General features: G+C 37.9%; 3 protein-coding genes and 1 non-coding gene across 5 annotated transcripts; 2 read left to right on the top strand and 2 right to left on the bottom strand.

The window, feature by feature from the left end:
- Nucleotides 1-381: 381 nt before the first annotated feature.
- Nucleotides 382-9,070, bottom strand: LOC114723545 (uncharacterized). Of its 2 annotated transcripts, XM_028909734.1 has the most exons (21): nucleotides 8,779-9,070; nucleotides 7,637-8,540; nucleotides 7,443-7,511; nucleotides 7,163-7,361; nucleotides 6,357-6,441; nucleotides 5,557-5,667; nucleotides 5,280-5,348; nucleotides 5,078-5,159; nucleotides 4,934-4,993; nucleotides 4,768-4,820; nucleotides 4,517-4,683; nucleotides 3,896-4,061; nucleotides 3,110-3,167; nucleotides 2,966-3,022; nucleotides 2,637-2,888; nucleotides 2,253-2,314; nucleotides 2,061-2,117; nucleotides 1,861-1,954; nucleotides 1,512-1,652; nucleotides 956-1,046; nucleotides 382-847 (listed from the first exon to the last, which is right to left on the bottom strand). In XM_028909734.1, the coding sequence occupies exons 2-20, from the start codon at nucleotides 8,381-8,383 to the stop codon at nucleotides 960-962; spliced, it is 2,616 nt and encodes an 871-aa protein (XP_028765567.1). In that variant the 5' UTR covers nucleotides 8,384-8,540; nucleotides 8,779-9,070; the 3' UTR covers nucleotides 382-847; nucleotides 956-959. The 2 variants fall into 2 exon arrangements, with proteins under 2 accessions (XP_028765567.1, XP_028765566.1); XM_028909733.1 differs by having other exon boundaries at nucleotides 382-1,046.
- An 853-nt stretch (nucleotides 9,071-9,923) lies between these two features.
- LOC114723547 (UNC93-like protein 3) lies at nucleotides 9,924-13,245 on the top strand. Its single transcript, XM_028909737.1, has 10 exons — nucleotides 9,924-10,097; nucleotides 10,249-10,412; nucleotides 11,084-11,147; nucleotides 11,228-11,341; nucleotides 11,457-11,501; nucleotides 11,843-12,099; nucleotides 12,214-12,304; nucleotides 12,489-12,601; nucleotides 12,684-12,807; nucleotides 12,979-13,245. The coding sequence occupies exons 1-10, from the start codon at nucleotides 9,924-9,926 to the stop codon at nucleotides 13,144-13,146; spliced, it is 1,314 nt and encodes a 437-aa protein (XP_028765570.1). The 3' UTR covers nucleotides 13,147-13,245.
- A 91-nt stretch (nucleotides 13,246-13,336) lies between these two features.
- LOC114723546 (short-chain dehydrogenase TIC 32, chloroplastic) lies at nucleotides 13,337-15,275 on the bottom strand. The gene is made up of 8 exons (XM_028909736.1): nucleotides 15,011-15,275; nucleotides 14,671-14,902; nucleotides 14,521-14,600; nucleotides 14,283-14,436; nucleotides 14,060-14,138; nucleotides 13,868-13,952; nucleotides 13,723-13,769; nucleotides 13,337-13,641 (listed from the first exon to the last, which is right to left on the bottom strand). The coding sequence occupies exons 1-8, from the start codon at nucleotides 15,129-15,131 to the stop codon at nucleotides 13,468-13,470; spliced, it is 972 nt and encodes a 323-aa protein (XP_028765569.1). The 5' UTR covers nucleotides 15,132-15,275; the 3' UTR covers nucleotides 13,337-13,467.
- A 553-nt stretch (nucleotides 15,276-15,828) lies between these two features.
- TRNAC-GCA (transfer RNA cysteine (anticodon GCA)) lies at nucleotides 15,829-15,900 on the top strand. The gene has a single exon. It is a non-coding gene; the product is annotated as a tRNA-Cys (tRNA).
- The last annotated feature ends 199 nt before the right edge of the window (nucleotides 15,901-16,099 follow it).

Here is a 16,099-nt window from a genome sequence, read left to right as displayed (position 1 = left end):
GTTAAGCACCGAAAGTGGACAAGATCGGCTCCGTCGTGTTACCCAGTTTAATTATAATTCATGACACATCCTCAGTGTTCTTAAGATTTTTTTTGGTTGCCTAAGGTCTCTCCCCAACGGAATAAGAAGAGATTAATCTCCTGAAATAGTGTCAGACACCATAGTGAGAATTTCTCCTAACAATATTTTTTCCATACACATCGGCTCAAAATTAAATTCAGGACATAATATTTAAAATGCCCAAACTCTTTCCACTTAGACCAAAAATTATTAGTCTCTTCTTAAGATTAATTCAACAGATTTTGGAGCATTTGCATACAAGTCAAAATATAGCATTTAAAAGGGGAAAATATTAACGAGAAACTACCAAAAGCAGCTCAATAAATCCAATATTTACGCATGTCAAGAGTTGTAATTGTTTTGTTGAAAATAAATCAATTCATTACAGAGCCTATTTGAAATGGGAGATATTAGGCCCATGCAAGCAAGGGCCGAAATTTTTATATCGGTCGAGCATGAGACATCATACCCAACGAGGTATATGTACAACTTACTATGGTTTGAAAGTTACAAAAACGGAGTTATGCATCTTGAACATAAATCAGTTCATCATGAAGCTACACACTAGAAAACTCATAATACAAAAAAGAATTTTAGCCAGCATGCATGCCAATTGGAACAAAAAATCGGGGTCAGCATGCGCTCTCTTTTCAACTTTCAAGTCACGTTGCGTTTTCCCCATCTTTCACCCTTTCTCTTCTATACTAGACGGTACATTAAGAACCAGAGACGGAGCTGGCTGCCTACCTAAAGCTCACAACCCCGACAGCTCTTCCCTCCTTTTTCCCTGTCAAACAGGGAATAAAAGAGAGAAAATAGCAGCAATTACAGCAAGGAATGCAGTCTAAATGAATAAATAATCAGCAGGTGGTCACAACACCAGACACGGGCTTACAGCATCATTCCATCGCCAGCTGCACTGTCTTCTCCAGCATCGAAGTCTTGTTAAAGAGGGTGAGCTGCACCTCTCTGAGATATTTGGATAACTGGCCAATATAAAATATTTGAAATGGTTAGCCACTAGTAAACATATGCCACTGTTTATTAAAGATCGAGCCCACCATAATGAGCATGTACTTTTATCAGGTTCAATATATGACTAAGAAACTAAAAATTGAGACATGTTTTAGTTGCGCCAATCCTCTGGCACAGGTACCTTTGACACACATAGTTTGAATGCAAACACACCAAGTGTTTTAATGTAGTCATACAACAGTGATTCACTACCCTAGCAAAAGATCTTAAAATCAAACATTCACGTCTGAGAAAACTCACAGCAGAACCTAATTTGAACGAGGCTGTCAATATCCATGTATGCAAATATTAAGGCATTTTTGTTGACTCCTTATTATCAAGTTATTCTACACCGACGACTCAAATTCATTACATTCTTAAGCAATCAGATGTTGACATCTACATTTCATGGCCTGTAAATGCAGAATTAATCTAACCTGGTCTTCAGTCAGCTTTCGGAAGCCTAATTTTCTAGTCCAAATGGATTCAGCATCCTCAGCTGCAGGAAGCACTAGCTTTTCCACCTTCAGGGAGAACAGCAGCTTCTCTATGCAAGAGAATAACACTTGAAAATAACCCTAAATAGAACGTGAAATAAGTTAATGAAAGATTATCTTTGCTATACATTTATTCCCTTTTAAAATCAAAGGAAGGTATTTTTGGCCCAAAAAAAAAAATATCAAAGGAAAGTGAAAGGATTGTTGAAGCAAGCAGCCAGTATAAAGCACTCATAATTCAGTGTTTTCAAAATTTGGATCAAGCGTGATTATGCAATGAAACGCTTACTTTCCCTTGATGTTCTCTACTTGTAGCAACCATTGGAAGCTCAGCAACATGACTTCCAAAAATCCTAAGCAGTCCAGCAGATACAACAACAGATCTGTGCAATGGGATACACCTTGATGTCACATACCCAATAGATGATGCCCTATCAGGAGGGAAAAACCCTTTTCCATAAAAAAATTGTAATAAAAAAAGCCACATACTTCACTATCAAAACAACACAATACATCCCACCAAACTCTTGGCCAGAAATATTTCTCCTGCAAAAAATTCAGAATGTTATTTATCAATAGATATGTCATAAGTGGGTCATGAAACCCAAGCATTGGTTGATATGAAATCTTATACAAACAATTGTAGTTTATGTGGCCCCAAAAATTAAACGAGGTGCTCACCCATAGACCATAACAGGAATCAGGTCACGACCAGAGACTGCAACAATGGGATCAAAACACTCCTGCAAATTCATAAATCGCAATATGAGAAAGGACTCGTCAAGACAAAAAGGTTATTCTCAAAACAAAGTTGCCATTATTGTTTATGCAAGACCCATTCTTTATTCTTAATTTGCCACTTTGACCAATTAAAATTATGCGCAGAAAATGAAGGAAAAGATTAAAATTAACATCCACAAAAGCAGTTCTATCAACTTAGAGAAGCTAATAATGTGCAACATGTGCAAATATGATATCATTGTGGCATGTGCCCATATGAAGTCAAATATAACAGCTGCAAAATTAGAAGCCACGGGAAATTTCAATGAGATAAACAAAACTCACTCGAAAAATTGCAGCAGCCCGAGAAAGTAATGGTAGATGTTCTGGATAACGACTTTTTCCGCTTAGAATTCGCCATTGGATATCATCAATGCCTCCTCCATCAATAGGTAAGCCCCTCTCCTCACGCTTCCTATTTATTAGGACTGACAAGGAAGCTGGTATAATCTCTGATCCAGCAGAAACTGAATTTTGCAGGGCCACATATATTCGATTGCAGTCATCACAACAAAACCACTTGTCCTTGGGCAATTCCTGAGGGAAAAAACAACATATAATTAAACGGAATTACAAGTATCATAAAAGAATTTGCTACAAGATTTGATACTTACTTCCAACTCACAGAGCCCACTGTCCCGCAAGCACCCAACATGATACTCCTTCTCACACTGGTTAATAACCAATAAGATGTTTACTGGACTTAAAAAACAAGACACCAAAATACAATAAAAGATTTCATCACGTATACACCATACCTGATCACAAATTATAACTGTTCGCTCATCAAATTTAGCGACACTAAAATCATGCTCCCTGTTCAGAAATCGTAAGAAATAAGACATGAATATAATCCCGTAAATACAGCTTCATAACATGAGGCATCGAAAAAATTTTATTCTACATCCGTCCTGCTACTACATTTATTTAATCGCATTGCTTTAACTACATGCTACTGAGCCACTAATCTCAACCAAGGACCAGTTGTATTCTTTCTCATTTCCTCAGAAAGGACAATGATGCTAGACATTGATTTAGTATTAGTCTTCTGACTGCTTTCTTAAAAACAGAACACATGGAGAGTAAGAGTAGAAAAATCACCCTAACATTACTAGAGCATGAGCTAATTTGTGAAAAGCATGAAAGACCAAAATATCACCTAAAGAAAACATAATGATTAAAATTAATTAGAGCTTCTTTGTCACCCTAACATCACTAGAGCATGAGCTAATTTGTGAAAACCATGAAAGACCAAAATATCACCTAAAGAATACATAACGATTAAAATTAATCAGACCTTCTTTGTGTACTAAATAAATCCTATGAAGAACAGTTAAGTTCACCTATGCCCACAACACAATGAGTGAAGCAACTCAGGCCAACCGTCAACATATTCCATCCCCTCATTGAAATTTGAAAACATAATAAAGCAACTTGAGATATGAAAAGATTAATAATCATGTCTCCACGGTGGCAAGCAAATTCCATAGATGCTCAAAGGCTATTTCAATAATTGCTTTAAGAAGAACAATACAATGACCTACCTACAAACGACACAACCACCCATTTCAAATTCTGGTGCTTTAACAACCCGGGTCAACCTTATCTTAATTGGCCTTGCTGTAGAAGATAATCTGCTGCAGCCAGCAATATCTCTACAAGTTTGACAAAGCCAACAGCTTTCAGGAGCACACTGTAAGCCTAAACAAACTGCAGTTGAAAAAGACGTATTAATTAATCAAATACAAAAACATGCTTAAGCAAGACATTTGAAGTCAAACAAGCGAACACGTTAAGATGCTGTCAAAGATATGCTGCCTTCTTCCCTGATTGTCAATTTATTTAATATACAAAAGGAGACAGGCGGAAAGGCTTATCTGTTATTTCCTTCCTAAGAAAACAAGTAGGAAAATTCTGATATTTACTTCAGGTACCATAAAATAGTGCCTTCAAGAACACCAAAATATGGATACACACACACACAACATATTTTCATACCACGACATTGGCCATTCCCAAAAGGATGCCTGAGGAAACAGAAACTGTAGATTTTAATTAAAAAAAAATAGATCACAGATAAAAAGTGAAGAAAATAAGATATGCATAGCAAACAAGAGAACACGCACTACGTGCCCAAAAAAAGTAAAAATATTGATGTTCTCCACCTGCATGAAAAGCCCTGGGGCATCCATTGCAAAGAATCAAGTCCCCTCCATCTCCACATACTGCACACATATCATCACTATCTCCCGTGGTAAGGTTTTGACCATTTGCTAATGAAAGGGCTATATCATGAAGTGTTAATCCGTTGGAAGTATATATATGGCGATACCTGGAAAAAGAAAAGGAGAATTAATAATTAAAAAAATAAACCAGTCCGTCAAGTTAACTATTTAGATGCTTAAGGGCTACTAACGGTTGACGTCGGGCAGCCATTCCAGCATGAGCTTCAAACTGTGAAGGGCTTATCTGTTCACAAAAAGATGTGAAATTTAAACCAATAGAAAATAATAAGTTTAAACTGGTATCTACATAGAAATTAATGTCCATCTTGCTCTCTTTATGAAACATGATTATCATACCTCTCTATCGCAACAACCACAAACTATACCATTTCCCTGTTTGTAACCTCCAAGTAGTTTCTGAAGCGCATATTAAACAGGTTAAACATTGAAAACAATAAAGATCGATAATAGAGAGCTATCAAGAACACAATATTAAAACACCTGTCCTTTGACATAGTATGCCAATTCAGCACCGTCTGGTAGTCCATTTGGCATAAAAAGTAGCCTATGCAAATCATTATCCCTGAAAAAGGAACAAATTTGTATTACAATTCACAGGGGATTCATAGCAAGCTATCACCTTTAAAAAAAAAAGGGAGGAAGAAGAAGAAGAAGAAGAAGAAACTAAAAGCCCAAAAAGAACCTTCTCTTATTGCAACCATCCGCAGTTTTCTTTTGCTGTAGACCTGAGTTAGAAGCATGGGAGCTTGATCTGCAAAATATATTTGCTATGGTCATCCACATTTCACTATCTAGTTGCCATTAAAAACTTATAAACCACTAAAGCAGATGTTGAACAACCAGCTATAAGGTTTGACTGATTACACACGCTAACATAAGCGCACAGAGCATGTGCATGTGCACACAAAGAAATGCACACTCGCAACTAAGAGAGAGAGACAGAGGGAGGCAGAACAAACTTTTTCACCACATGTTTCCTCTCGTCAGTTGCCTGCTTCACATAACTTTGCTGCTCAACAGGGCTCAGCACATCTGAACAGGACATGTAGCTCATACCATCTACAAATTCACTGAAGCAGCATATTTTAATAAAGGCAAGCAATTGTCAGCCAAATGTAACATAATCCATAGCTTCAATACAGAAAGAACAAAAATCTAGTCACTAAAATCTGGATGATACCACCAAACAAAAACTCACAACAAAATTGAGTTAAAAATCAACAATCTCATATATGTACGAATGTAGATTCTGTTTTAACTAATGCAATATGCCAAGTCCCAAACCTGAATGCACTGACGTCACAACTAGATAACTAATTATTTTATTATGGAAATGGCTGCTAATAGGTCTTGTTTTAAAAACACAAGCAACTGTATTCATTCACAAGCCTAATGAACTGAAGTCAAGCAACGACCCTAGCATAGATGAATTCGTGAGCTGTTATTTTTGCCAAAGAGGCTTTAATGAACATGGAATGCCCTTTCTGATTAAAATTTTAGCATGAAGCAAAACACTTTTTGTGAGAACAAAAATATAAAACAAGATCTGCCTTGTTTACCATATAATTTCTTGATTGAAAATAAGCCAACCACAAAAGAAAGAGGCAAACAAGATGAAGTAATCATCCTCTATGATAAAAGGGGATAAGACAAACAGCAAGAAAGGTTATACATTCATCCAAAAGAAAAAAAAATCTAGCATATACATATATATATATTGGATTATACTAAAATTTTCTTTCGTTTATTCATCTTTTACCTTATGTTTGTATGAGGCATGCCAACAAGCTTGGAGTTAAAATTCCTTTCTGCCTCAACCTGCCCATTGCTTTGCAAAAGACTTGCTGCAGAATCCATGAAAAGCAAGGGTAAGAAAAATCTAAGTCTAATTAACGACAATGGATAATAACTTCTACTATTGCCACAAAACATCTCCATGCCAATGCCTAAGGTTTCTTTCCATGAATGTTGCAGTATATACCAAATCTCTAGCTATTCCTGGATGCTTTATATTTGTAATGCCAACATTCTCCTCAAGGAACAGACCATGTTAGGTTTTAACTCCATATAACCAAAAGTTTGGAATCTTTAACATGTTCCGTCAAGTAAAAGACCTTTCAGCCAGTGTTGATAATGATGTCTTATGGCAGTCAATATCAACAAGCCCCATAACTACCATGTTACCATGGTAAACGGCATAGTGACCAACATATGGAAGAGGGAGGGAAACGAGATATTAGGCATACATATGAAAGAGGGATGGAAGGGTGACAGAACTAAATTAGAAGATTCTAAAACTACGACAGGAAAACCAGAGCTGGTTTGGATAGAGAATAACACAATGATAAAATTTTACACATATTCGACATAGACAGGTATGAATGGCAGCAGTAATTAAGCCAAACTGGTTGATTTGAAATTTAGATACCTGGCAACGAGAATATCCAGAGTATATAGCGTTTTGGACCAAATTATTGACCACTCAACCATATATTAATACAAAAAATAGTACATTTGCCCAGCATAAATATTCAATCACGTATTTTTTAACAAAAATTTTATTACCTTTCCAAACCTGGAAGGACTCTTCATTGACAGATGAACCAGCAACGTTCTTTATAACCTCGTCTAATAAGCTGAGTGGAGCAGTTTTTATCTCCTGTATAATACTATAAATTGGTTTTCCGTTTTCCAGGAATATGTGATTATTTGGATGCCTAGTCTTGGCACCAGCATGCTGCTCAAACTCGTACGCGCTTAGAACCTGTGCATATCATTAAATCATTTATCTGTATATATAGGACAAAAACTTCAATGATAACGTGAACTGATGATAGTAGCTTACTTTGGAGAAGCTGCACAACGAGCAGCCACACATATAGCCACCACCCTGAATAATCCCAGGCAGCTCAATCTGACAACAACTTCAGGATGTGAGAAACCTACCTTACACGAGAACTTTTTTTCTTCTTCTTGTTGTTTTCTAGAGAAGTCTAAATCCAGGACGAGTATATAAGAAAATATAAATGCATGCTCTACCTTTCCCGTGCTATGAGTATAAATGTACTTCACTCGAGCTCCATCAAGAATACCAGTTGCTAGCAGCTTTTTGACATTAGTAGGATAACAGCTAGGAACTACTTTCTTTGACATTTTCAGCTCCATATTTCGGGCGTACAAGTTAAAATCACCAGCTTGAACATATTCCATCCCACACGATCTTTCTAGCATCCCCGACTTGCAATCAGAACTTGGCTCTTCGTCGTAAGGATTCCTATTAGTACTAGCAAGTGACCGATAATCATAGTCCTCCTTCTTTTTACTGAACTTAAAAGTAATCTTTCTGATTCCAGATGTACTGGCATGCTTGGGAATTTCCAGTACAACACGGGACGTCATTTCAGCACTCCTGACACCCTTATCGTTCTGAGAAATAGTATTATGATCACCCCCTCCATCACTCAAGGTTTCATCCGAACTTGAATTCTCCACACAAGTAGACGTTACTTCTCCACACTCTGCTTGATTAGCATTTCCCAACTCGCTCGGCTGGCTACTAATATCTTGAAATGCTAATACATTCTCTTTCGAAGAAATATTGGGATTAGAAACCTCAGAGCGCACGTCATCGTTTGAGACTTCTTTTGCTTGCTTCTTATTTGGGGAGGGGTCAAGTTCAGTATCAGTAAGACATTGGTAGTCCCGCTTCAGGTCCGTTCTCGATATCTCATTGTTTTCATCTGTTCTATCTGCAGGTAATTCGACGCAAACTGCACCGTCTCCCATCAAAGAGTAAAACCCTCTAGGAACTCCAACGCGGTAGCTACCAGAAAAGTGATACTGATGCACAGCATTCAAGTAGGAAATCCAGAACAAGTTCTAATTCAATTGTGGCAGACTCAAATTTGTCTGAGTTTCCTTGAGCATGAAATCAAGCGATTGCCTGAGCATAAATAAAAAACATCAGAAATTAAGTTTGATGGACACAACCCGCTAGAGACACTGAGATCGATATGAAAACAACAACGACAGATTACAAGGTAAGGGAACGAAACATGTTCTGGAATGGGCTTTTTCGTAATCAACAAGCGCTTAACCGTTTTAATTCAATTTGGCAAAGATTAGGAAGGGAAAGACCTTCGTAAAATTATGAAGCAGGGAAGGACTGAGAATTAACCTACCTCTAGCCATGGACCAATCGAATTCATAAAATTCAAAACCAAAAAGACCTTCAAGCCAAAATAATCATGAAAATCTTGGATATCTTAACACCAACTCCAACCGCTATAAATCCAAATTTATATTTACAGATCTGAGATTCGTCAAGAGTACTGAAGTCTTTTATCCGATTAGATCTGAATGATAAAGGATGTAGTAGGGTTAGGGTTTGGTTTGTAACGCTCAGGGCGGCAACAAAACTTCAGACGAAAAGCTTGGTTCCCGGGCGAGATTTAACTTTTGGAAGGCTGAGAAGCGATGAGTTTCAATAAAATTCTGGAATAAAGCAAAATATAAAAATGTCGTCACGATCTTTTGGAAGGGACGAGAAAACAAATGGATAAACGTGATGGGACCCAGGTAACCACCCTGTAATATCACGCAACGTGGCTATACTGCGCTCCAACGACAGCCACCTTAGCCGTTTTTCTTGAGGTGTCACGGAAGCTACACGTGTAAATAAACTAAAAATCAATAAGCTGGATTATTTAAGTGAATTATTTCCCCGCAAATACGAAATTAAATATTAATATTTTATTATTTCGTGTACATTTCACAAAGCCATTCTGGGCTATGGTTACTGGTAAAGAAGAAAAATTGGAGAGAAAGAGGGTGTATTCCCCTACGCTGAAAAAAAAATAAGGAGAAATATTTAATTCAGACTTACAGGGCCTGCTTAGAACCTAGTCCAAAAAAAAAAAAACTCCAGAAAAATAAACTATTTCTGCAGGGCTATGATTTAATACCATCGTTTTTCCATGATAATATCCTCCCCAGAGTTCCATTCGGAAAAATGCAGTTGGGACATTATTTCTTTGGGAACAACCAGATCTATCCAGGTGGCAAATTTACAAGGTCAAACCTCCCCGAGTCTTGAAGCGGAAACGCGCAAATAAATCTTCGGAAAATTACCCAAAAAAACTTAAAAACGCAAGACTAATGAAGGGTAAATTATCATCATTCTTTGAGAAGAAACAAAATCTCCAATTTCTTGGGCTATTAACTTTTCAATCAGCGCCAAACGTCTTGTCGGGTTGTGATCGGACATCTTTCCATTTCAATCTCCTACTCTTCTCCGGCCATAATCTGGATCGCAGACTGTAAAGCTATGGCATCTCCAGTAGGGTCCCACGAGGAAAAGGCACCGCTTGTTTCAAATGCTCTGCCACATCCTCAAAAGCCCAAGGATTGCACCAGAGATGTTTATATTTTGAGCCTCTCATTTTTACTGATCTTTCTTGCCTATGGGGCTGCTCAGAATTTGCAGAGTACTTTAAACACTGTGAGTCTCTGTGAATTGTCATGCTCATCCACCATTTGGAAAGTCATTCTCATCCGGTGACATTTTTCAGTTGAAATTTGGTATTTTGTAACCCAAATTTGATTCTGATTTGGAGGTTTCTCACGGCTCTGTTGGATTGATTTCACGTCAGGAGCGAAATTTGGGCACAATTTCACTTGGGATATTGTATTCATCGTTCACATTATTCTCCCTGGTTTCTTCCTTGATAGTACGAGTATTTGGGTCAAACAATGCCTTGGTTCTTGGGACAACTGGTTATTGGGTTTTCGTAGCCGCAAATTTAAAGCCGAACTGGTAATATCTCGTTAATGGGTTGCCAAACTCAAATTCGTGCTCCTTGTCACAGACGCATTACTTTGGACGGTAAATGAAATAATAATAATATTAGCAGTGCAACACTCCTTATAAGACGTCGACAGTATAATTCATTTTAACACGTCTCAGACTATATAATACATGGGAATCACATATATTTTCAGGATAAAATCACGTATTTTTGGCAGTCACCTAAAAAATATGGTGATCAATAAGTCCTTTGTGAAAATTCATTAGTACAAGTAAAAATGGGGTAAAAGTAACTTCAACTTTAAGCTAACAAAAGCATTTGGCCAAAAATGTATTTGTGCAGGACAAAAGTTGAAAGAAGCGGCGTGAAAGAAGAAGTCGTAGTTATTATTTTATTGAGAGACAAAGTGTGCACTACACTGTTACATACCCTCAAATAAACATTCTTTTACTGCCTTCTGAATCAATTAACCAATTTTATATTCGTTTTGTTACTCAATTTTATTTTATCAATGCCGGCAGAAGAATAGATACATCAGTGGTTGTTTGAATTATAATTCATATTATATTGCAATTATAGATTTTAAGCATAGCCTTTACGACGCTTCATGGCTATGCATGCAGAAATAATGTTCAAGTTATTATGATTACTATTGAGTTGTTCTTACTTCTTCCTCCAGGCATACGATGGTCCCAGCCTCTTTGTATCTTGGGTTTAGTGCTTCAATAATATGGGTTGGACAGGTGTCGCATGTCAAGGTTGTAAGTTCCTTATTCTTCAAGGAGTCACGTTTGCTTTCGTTGATATTTGTTTGACCTTTCAGGGGACATATCTCACTTCTACTGCCCGCGATCATGCTAGATATTGGAATTTGCCTGAAGCAGCCGTAATCGGTCACTTCAATGGGATATTTTGGGCAATCTATGCTCTAAACCAGGTTATGATCCAACGTCTAGTCTAATACATTTGCCTTTTTTTTTCCCAGGGGAAAACAGATAAAGAAGTAACTCCTCTTGCAGATGAGTTTTAACATATAAAATATTGTTTTGCAGTTTGTTGGGAATCTTCTCACATTTGCTCTCCTGAAAAATGGACAAGTATGTCGTTTCTTGGGATAGTTTTTGTCCTAAACATCCTTCTGCCTCTTTTCTTCAATGGGTTCATAATTGTTAGAATGTTAGTATGTTCATCTCACTTATGGTCTTGGTGCTTCTGTAAAGTTTGCCTTCTTGTTTATTTGAATTTTACATATATCATTCATGCTCCTTAAAAAGATGTCAATAGTATATCACGTAAGAGATTTAAAGAACACGTAAAAGTGAGCTGGCTCTCCGCTTTTACCCTTAAAGAATAAATAAACACTCTGCTTCAAACACAAACACAACTGAGGATCTAAATATTTCACATAACTCACCGATTTTGTTCCTTGCCATTGTAGGATGGAACTACCAGCAACACAACTTCATTGTTCACTGTGTTTCTTTGTGTGATATCCTTAGGTGCAATATTAATGTGTTTCATGAGTCAAAGGAGTGGCAATAATATGGGAGATGATGAGCCATCAGATACTGGTGTTAGTGCTTATTCATCCTTAAAGTCTCTGTTTGAATCACTTGCTAGTGCGTTGTCTGATGTAAGGATGTTGTTGGTTGTGCCCCTAATCACTTATTCCGGACTACAACAAGCATTTGTGTGGTAATTTCTGATGCATACAAGGAATTTATTCTCATGTTCATGGTTCTCTATCTTCTGATCTTGTTTTACCTCATTATATCTTCTTTATTAAAGTAAATATGGTTGGTGTCTCAGGGCTGAATTTACAAAGCATATTGTGACCCCAGCACTTGGTGTTTCTGGTGTGGGTATTGCAATGGCAGTGTATGGGGCTTTTGACGGAATAGTAAGTATGAAAATGTAGGAATTTGTTGTTTTCTCCGTAGAGGCAGCCTAATGCTAGTTAATCGGGTGGGTACAAACAAATGCATGCATTTCTTTGGAGAAGGAGATGAATAACATAATGGTCGTACTTGACATATTAATATGTGTTCTTAACTAGATGTGTTTATTTTTGTAAACTATGTCAGAGTTCTTTGACTGCTGGCCGACTTACTTCTGGTCTCCCATCAATCACATCAATAGTTTGCGTTGGAGGTTTTGTCCAGGCAATTACATTCATCCTGCTTCTACTAGATATAAGGTTCATAATAAGCTCTGTTATTTACAGCTTTAAGTCTGTAACTATATGATGCCAATTCTGCTCATTGCTATTCATGACGCAGCATAGCTAGTGGAAGACTCAATACTCTATACCTACTTTTTATGGCCTCCTTGTTGGGGATTGGTGATGGAGTTTTAAACACACAACTAAATGCCTTGCTCGGAATGCTTTTTAAGCATGACACGGTAAAGCTTACAACATAGATACGCATGTTTTCTCTCCAAATGACAGATTGTGATATTTTATGTTTGATCATTTGTGGCCTCTTATATTCTGCAAAGCGGTATTGCTTTTACATATAGTCATTTGAAACATGCATATTAACCTCGAAGTATATGTTGGCATTGTTGGAGCAGGAAGGAGCATTTGCACAGTTGAAGATATGGCAGAGCGCTTCAATTGCTATGGTGTTCTTTCTGAGCCCACACGTCTCTTTGCAGGAAATGCTTCTAATTGTGATTACTTCCTTGTGTTTATCATTTGGCAGCTTTCTGTTCCTAACTCTTAAGGTAGCCAAGGAATGATTTTCCTCCACCAGTTAATGCAATTGCAAGCAACACTGAAGCTCGCGCGTCGTCCCCCGCGAATTGTGGAGAATTCAGTTTAAGATTAAAAATAGAAGAAACTTCATTTGTTTATTTGGTTTGCCAGTGACCTGTGTGGCACTGGATTGCTTTTAAAAGACATACAGGCACAAAGAACTGTGTTAACAGATTTACTTATAACGGAAAGTATGAAAATATTCAAGGGACATTACAGATACAGAAAACCAGGAATTGCGATTGTAACCATATGAGGTGTGTTATTCATAAGGAGGGTTGATAATTCAAGTGAAGCACTCGAATCTAAGTCCTGGAAAGTGAATTGATGACCGTGTTGCTGAAATCCCAGAGTTTGGTGGCTAGCACTTGGTTTCTGGCATATGAACTTGGTTTATGCTCATTGCAATCCTCAAAATATTCCCCACTCACGCCTTTCACTCTGGGGTGCAGAGCAGCATAGCATGTTGTGGCTGCTCCCTGCAACGTTAATCAAAACGAAGATATGTCACCACATGATATTAGTGCTTAAAATTACATAGATGAACATATTGAATTTACCTGTGGGACATTCTTCCATATGTAAAAGGTGAAAACTTTCAGGAGATCTGGCTCAAATTGGACAACAATGGCATTAGACGAAAATAAACACATATGGAAAAAGCAGCCACCCATCTAATTTGTAATACAGGAGACACAAACTTACGCATAAGAAAGGAAGAATGTCTCATGAGAGGAGTCATTATGACTCCTGGGTGGACTGAGTTGGCTGTAATGTTCACACCTTCTTCCTGCACATGATTTCAAGAACTCAAGAGTCAAATACACGAAAAATCGTTCAATCTCTTAACAGAAACTGCTTGGAAGATGGAACTGATAAAAACACTAACAACGTCACCTGTAGGCGGCGAGCTAGCTCATTTGAGTGCAGAATGTTAGCCAGCTTGGACTGCCCATACGCCTTCTTGTCACAGTAACTGAAAAGTAATGGCAATGGAAAAAAATTGGGTTCGTCATTTGAGTAGATTCTACAGGGCGGTTAATGTAATTAAGATGTTCTAATTACCACTGCCATGAGCAAAATTACTCATTTCTATTATCAGAGTGAAAATGAAACGTACCCAGTTCGATTGTTGATCTTGTCAAATCGAATCCCCTTTAAGTAAGTATAGTTATGGGCAACTGATGACAGATTCACGATCCTTCCCTCAATTCCACTGGCTTTTGCAGTTTGTTTCATCTTGTCAAGAAGAAGATTGGTCAAGAGGAAATGACCTGAGAAGTGAAAGGGAGAAGACAGCAATACGAATCAGAATGACTGAAAGCCATTGGCGGCGAGCATAATTTCTGAGACATTACCGATATGATTTGTTGCGAACTGCATCTCAATCCCATCCTGCGATAATTGGAAAGGGCAGAACATAACTCCAGCATTGTTTCTGAAAGGAAAGCCAATACTTAAGTTGGAAAGAAATCAAGTAGAAAATAAGAGAGAGTAATGAAAGTCACATTAAGATGTTGAGAGGAAGATCAAGAGCGATGAAGTTGTCAACAAATACTCTGACAGATTTGACCGAAGCCAGGTCGAGCTTCAGTATATCGATACGAGCAGACTGGTTTTGGTCGAGAATAAGCTTCTTTGCTTTCTTGCAAGCTTCCATATTCCTCGCAGCAATGATGACATGGACCTTTCGAAGAGCTAAAACTCTTGCTGTCTCTAAGCCAATTCCACTTGCTCCCCCTGCATTTACACCATTGTCATCCCTTGCACTTAGATTATTGGCTTCTTTTTTTTTTTTCTTTTTTTTTGGCTTGAAAAAAGGAAGATTACATTTACAATGAAACAGACCTGTGATAATGGCAGTGAGATTAGAGGCATCGATTCCTTGGGTGACCTTCTCTGCAGTTGAAGCAGAGCCAAACCCACTCGGACCTGCCCTCCCTGTGATCAATGAGACGACACCCACCATTGTCTCAGATTGCCCACCAGCACAAGCAAACTTCTCAAAGCTTTTCTTTGAGTAATGTCATGATAACTGTTTAAGACAACATCTATATATAGGCATGTCGGGGAAGTTTCAAGGAGGGCATCAATGAGTGAAAATACAAAGGGGAGAAGTTAAGAAGCAGAGTTAAGTTAGGTTATGGGAGCGTGTGTTCTGGTATCGGAATTCATTATCTGCGATATAGGGTAACATAGGCGTTATGAATTGGAGAATATACAAGACAGGTGTAGCTAGCGGTGGGGATTGGTAGTAAAATGGAAAGGTGGATCTTGCGGACAAAAATGATTTCCTCATCATTGAAGGCTGCTCAAATACCATCCCTCATTCCATGTGAAGGCACGGTGGGCATTAAATAGACATGCATGGTCTCGCTCTCAGTTTTGGGGTAAGTATGGGCTTTTGAGCGTCACTATCCAATCACACCATGCTCCTTGTAGTTATAATTGACACTGCCTTAGGATTCTAAACATATCATTATTTAAGCTCATCCTTTGTTACAAGCTACAGCAAGCGTCCTCATTTTCCTTTTTTGGCAGCTCTGTGCATGAGCTCGTCGCTTTGTTTCGGTGATTAGAATTAGCGAATATTTTGTAATTTTGGAGGTAAGGTTTCAGCATCTAAGTTCTTATGTATAAATTTTATTGGCACTGTTAACAGCCAGGGGTCCTTAGCTCAGTGGTAGAGCATTTGACTGCAGATCAAGAGGTCACCGGTTCGAACCCGGTAGGGCCCTTTTTTTTTTTCCTTTTTCTCCTGAAAGATCGATCATTCCAAGAAAAGATGGAATGGAGCTGTTTCCGAATTACCCCTCTGTGTTATGTTTTTTTTTTTTTTTGCCACATTGCTTGGGCTAGTTACTGGAGCTAAATTTCGATCTTGTTGAATAAAAGTGTCGGCATTTGTTTATTATGATTTTGGTGGGGTGTTTGAAT

The sequence above is a fragment of the Neltuma alba genome, unplaced genomic scaffold, assembly GCF_004799145.2.
Source record: "Neltuma alba isolate B1F8T4 unplaced genomic scaffold, ASM479914v2 tig00012145_pilon, whole genome shotgun sequence".
Classification (NCBI taxonomy): Eukaryota; Viridiplantae; Streptophyta; class Magnoliopsida; order Fabales; family Fabaceae; genus Neltuma; species Neltuma alba.
This window is presented reverse-complemented; position numbering and strand designations above follow the sequence as displayed.

Excerpts from the sequence above, each read along its gene's own strand:
- LOC114723545 (XM_028909733.1), bottom strand. The coding sequence starts at position 8,383 with ATGGGAGACGGTGCAGTTTGCGTCGAATTACCTGCAGATAGAACAGAT. Across the intron at positions 7,362-7,442 it reads CGTTGTGCAGCTTCTCCAAA|GTTCTAAGCGCGTACGAGTT; the intron begins GTAAGCTACTAT and ends TGATATGCACAG. Across the intron at positions 2,118-2,252 it reads ATTCCTGTTATGGTCTATGG|GAGAAATATTTCTGGCCAAG; the intron begins GTGAGCACCTCG and ends AATTTTTTGCAG.
- LOC114723547 (XM_028909737.1), top strand. The coding sequence starts at position 9,924 with ATGGCATCTCCAGTAGGGTCCCACGAGGAAAAGGCACCGCTTGTTTCA. Across the intron at positions 11,148-11,227 it reads CAATAATATGGGTTGGACAG|GGGACATATCTCACTTCTAC; the intron begins GTGTCGCATGTC and ends TTGACCTTTCAG. Across the intron at positions 12,602-12,683 it reads CTGCTTCTACTAGATATAAG|CATAGCTAGTGGAAGACTCA; the intron begins GTTCATAATAAG and ends TTCATGACGCAG.
- LOC114723546 (XM_028909736.1), bottom strand. The coding sequence starts at position 15,131 with ATGGTGGGTGTCGTCTCATTGATCACAGGGAGGGCAGGTCCGAGTGGG. Across the intron at positions 13,953-14,059 it reads AGCTAGCTCGCCGCCTACAG|GAAGAAGGTGTGAACATTAC; the intron begins GTGACGTTGTTA and ends AATCATGTGCAG. Across the intron at positions 13,770-13,867 it reads ACATTCTTCCTTTCTTATGC|ATCTCCTGAAAGTTTTCACC; the intron begins GTAAGTTTGTGT and ends AATTTGAGCCAG.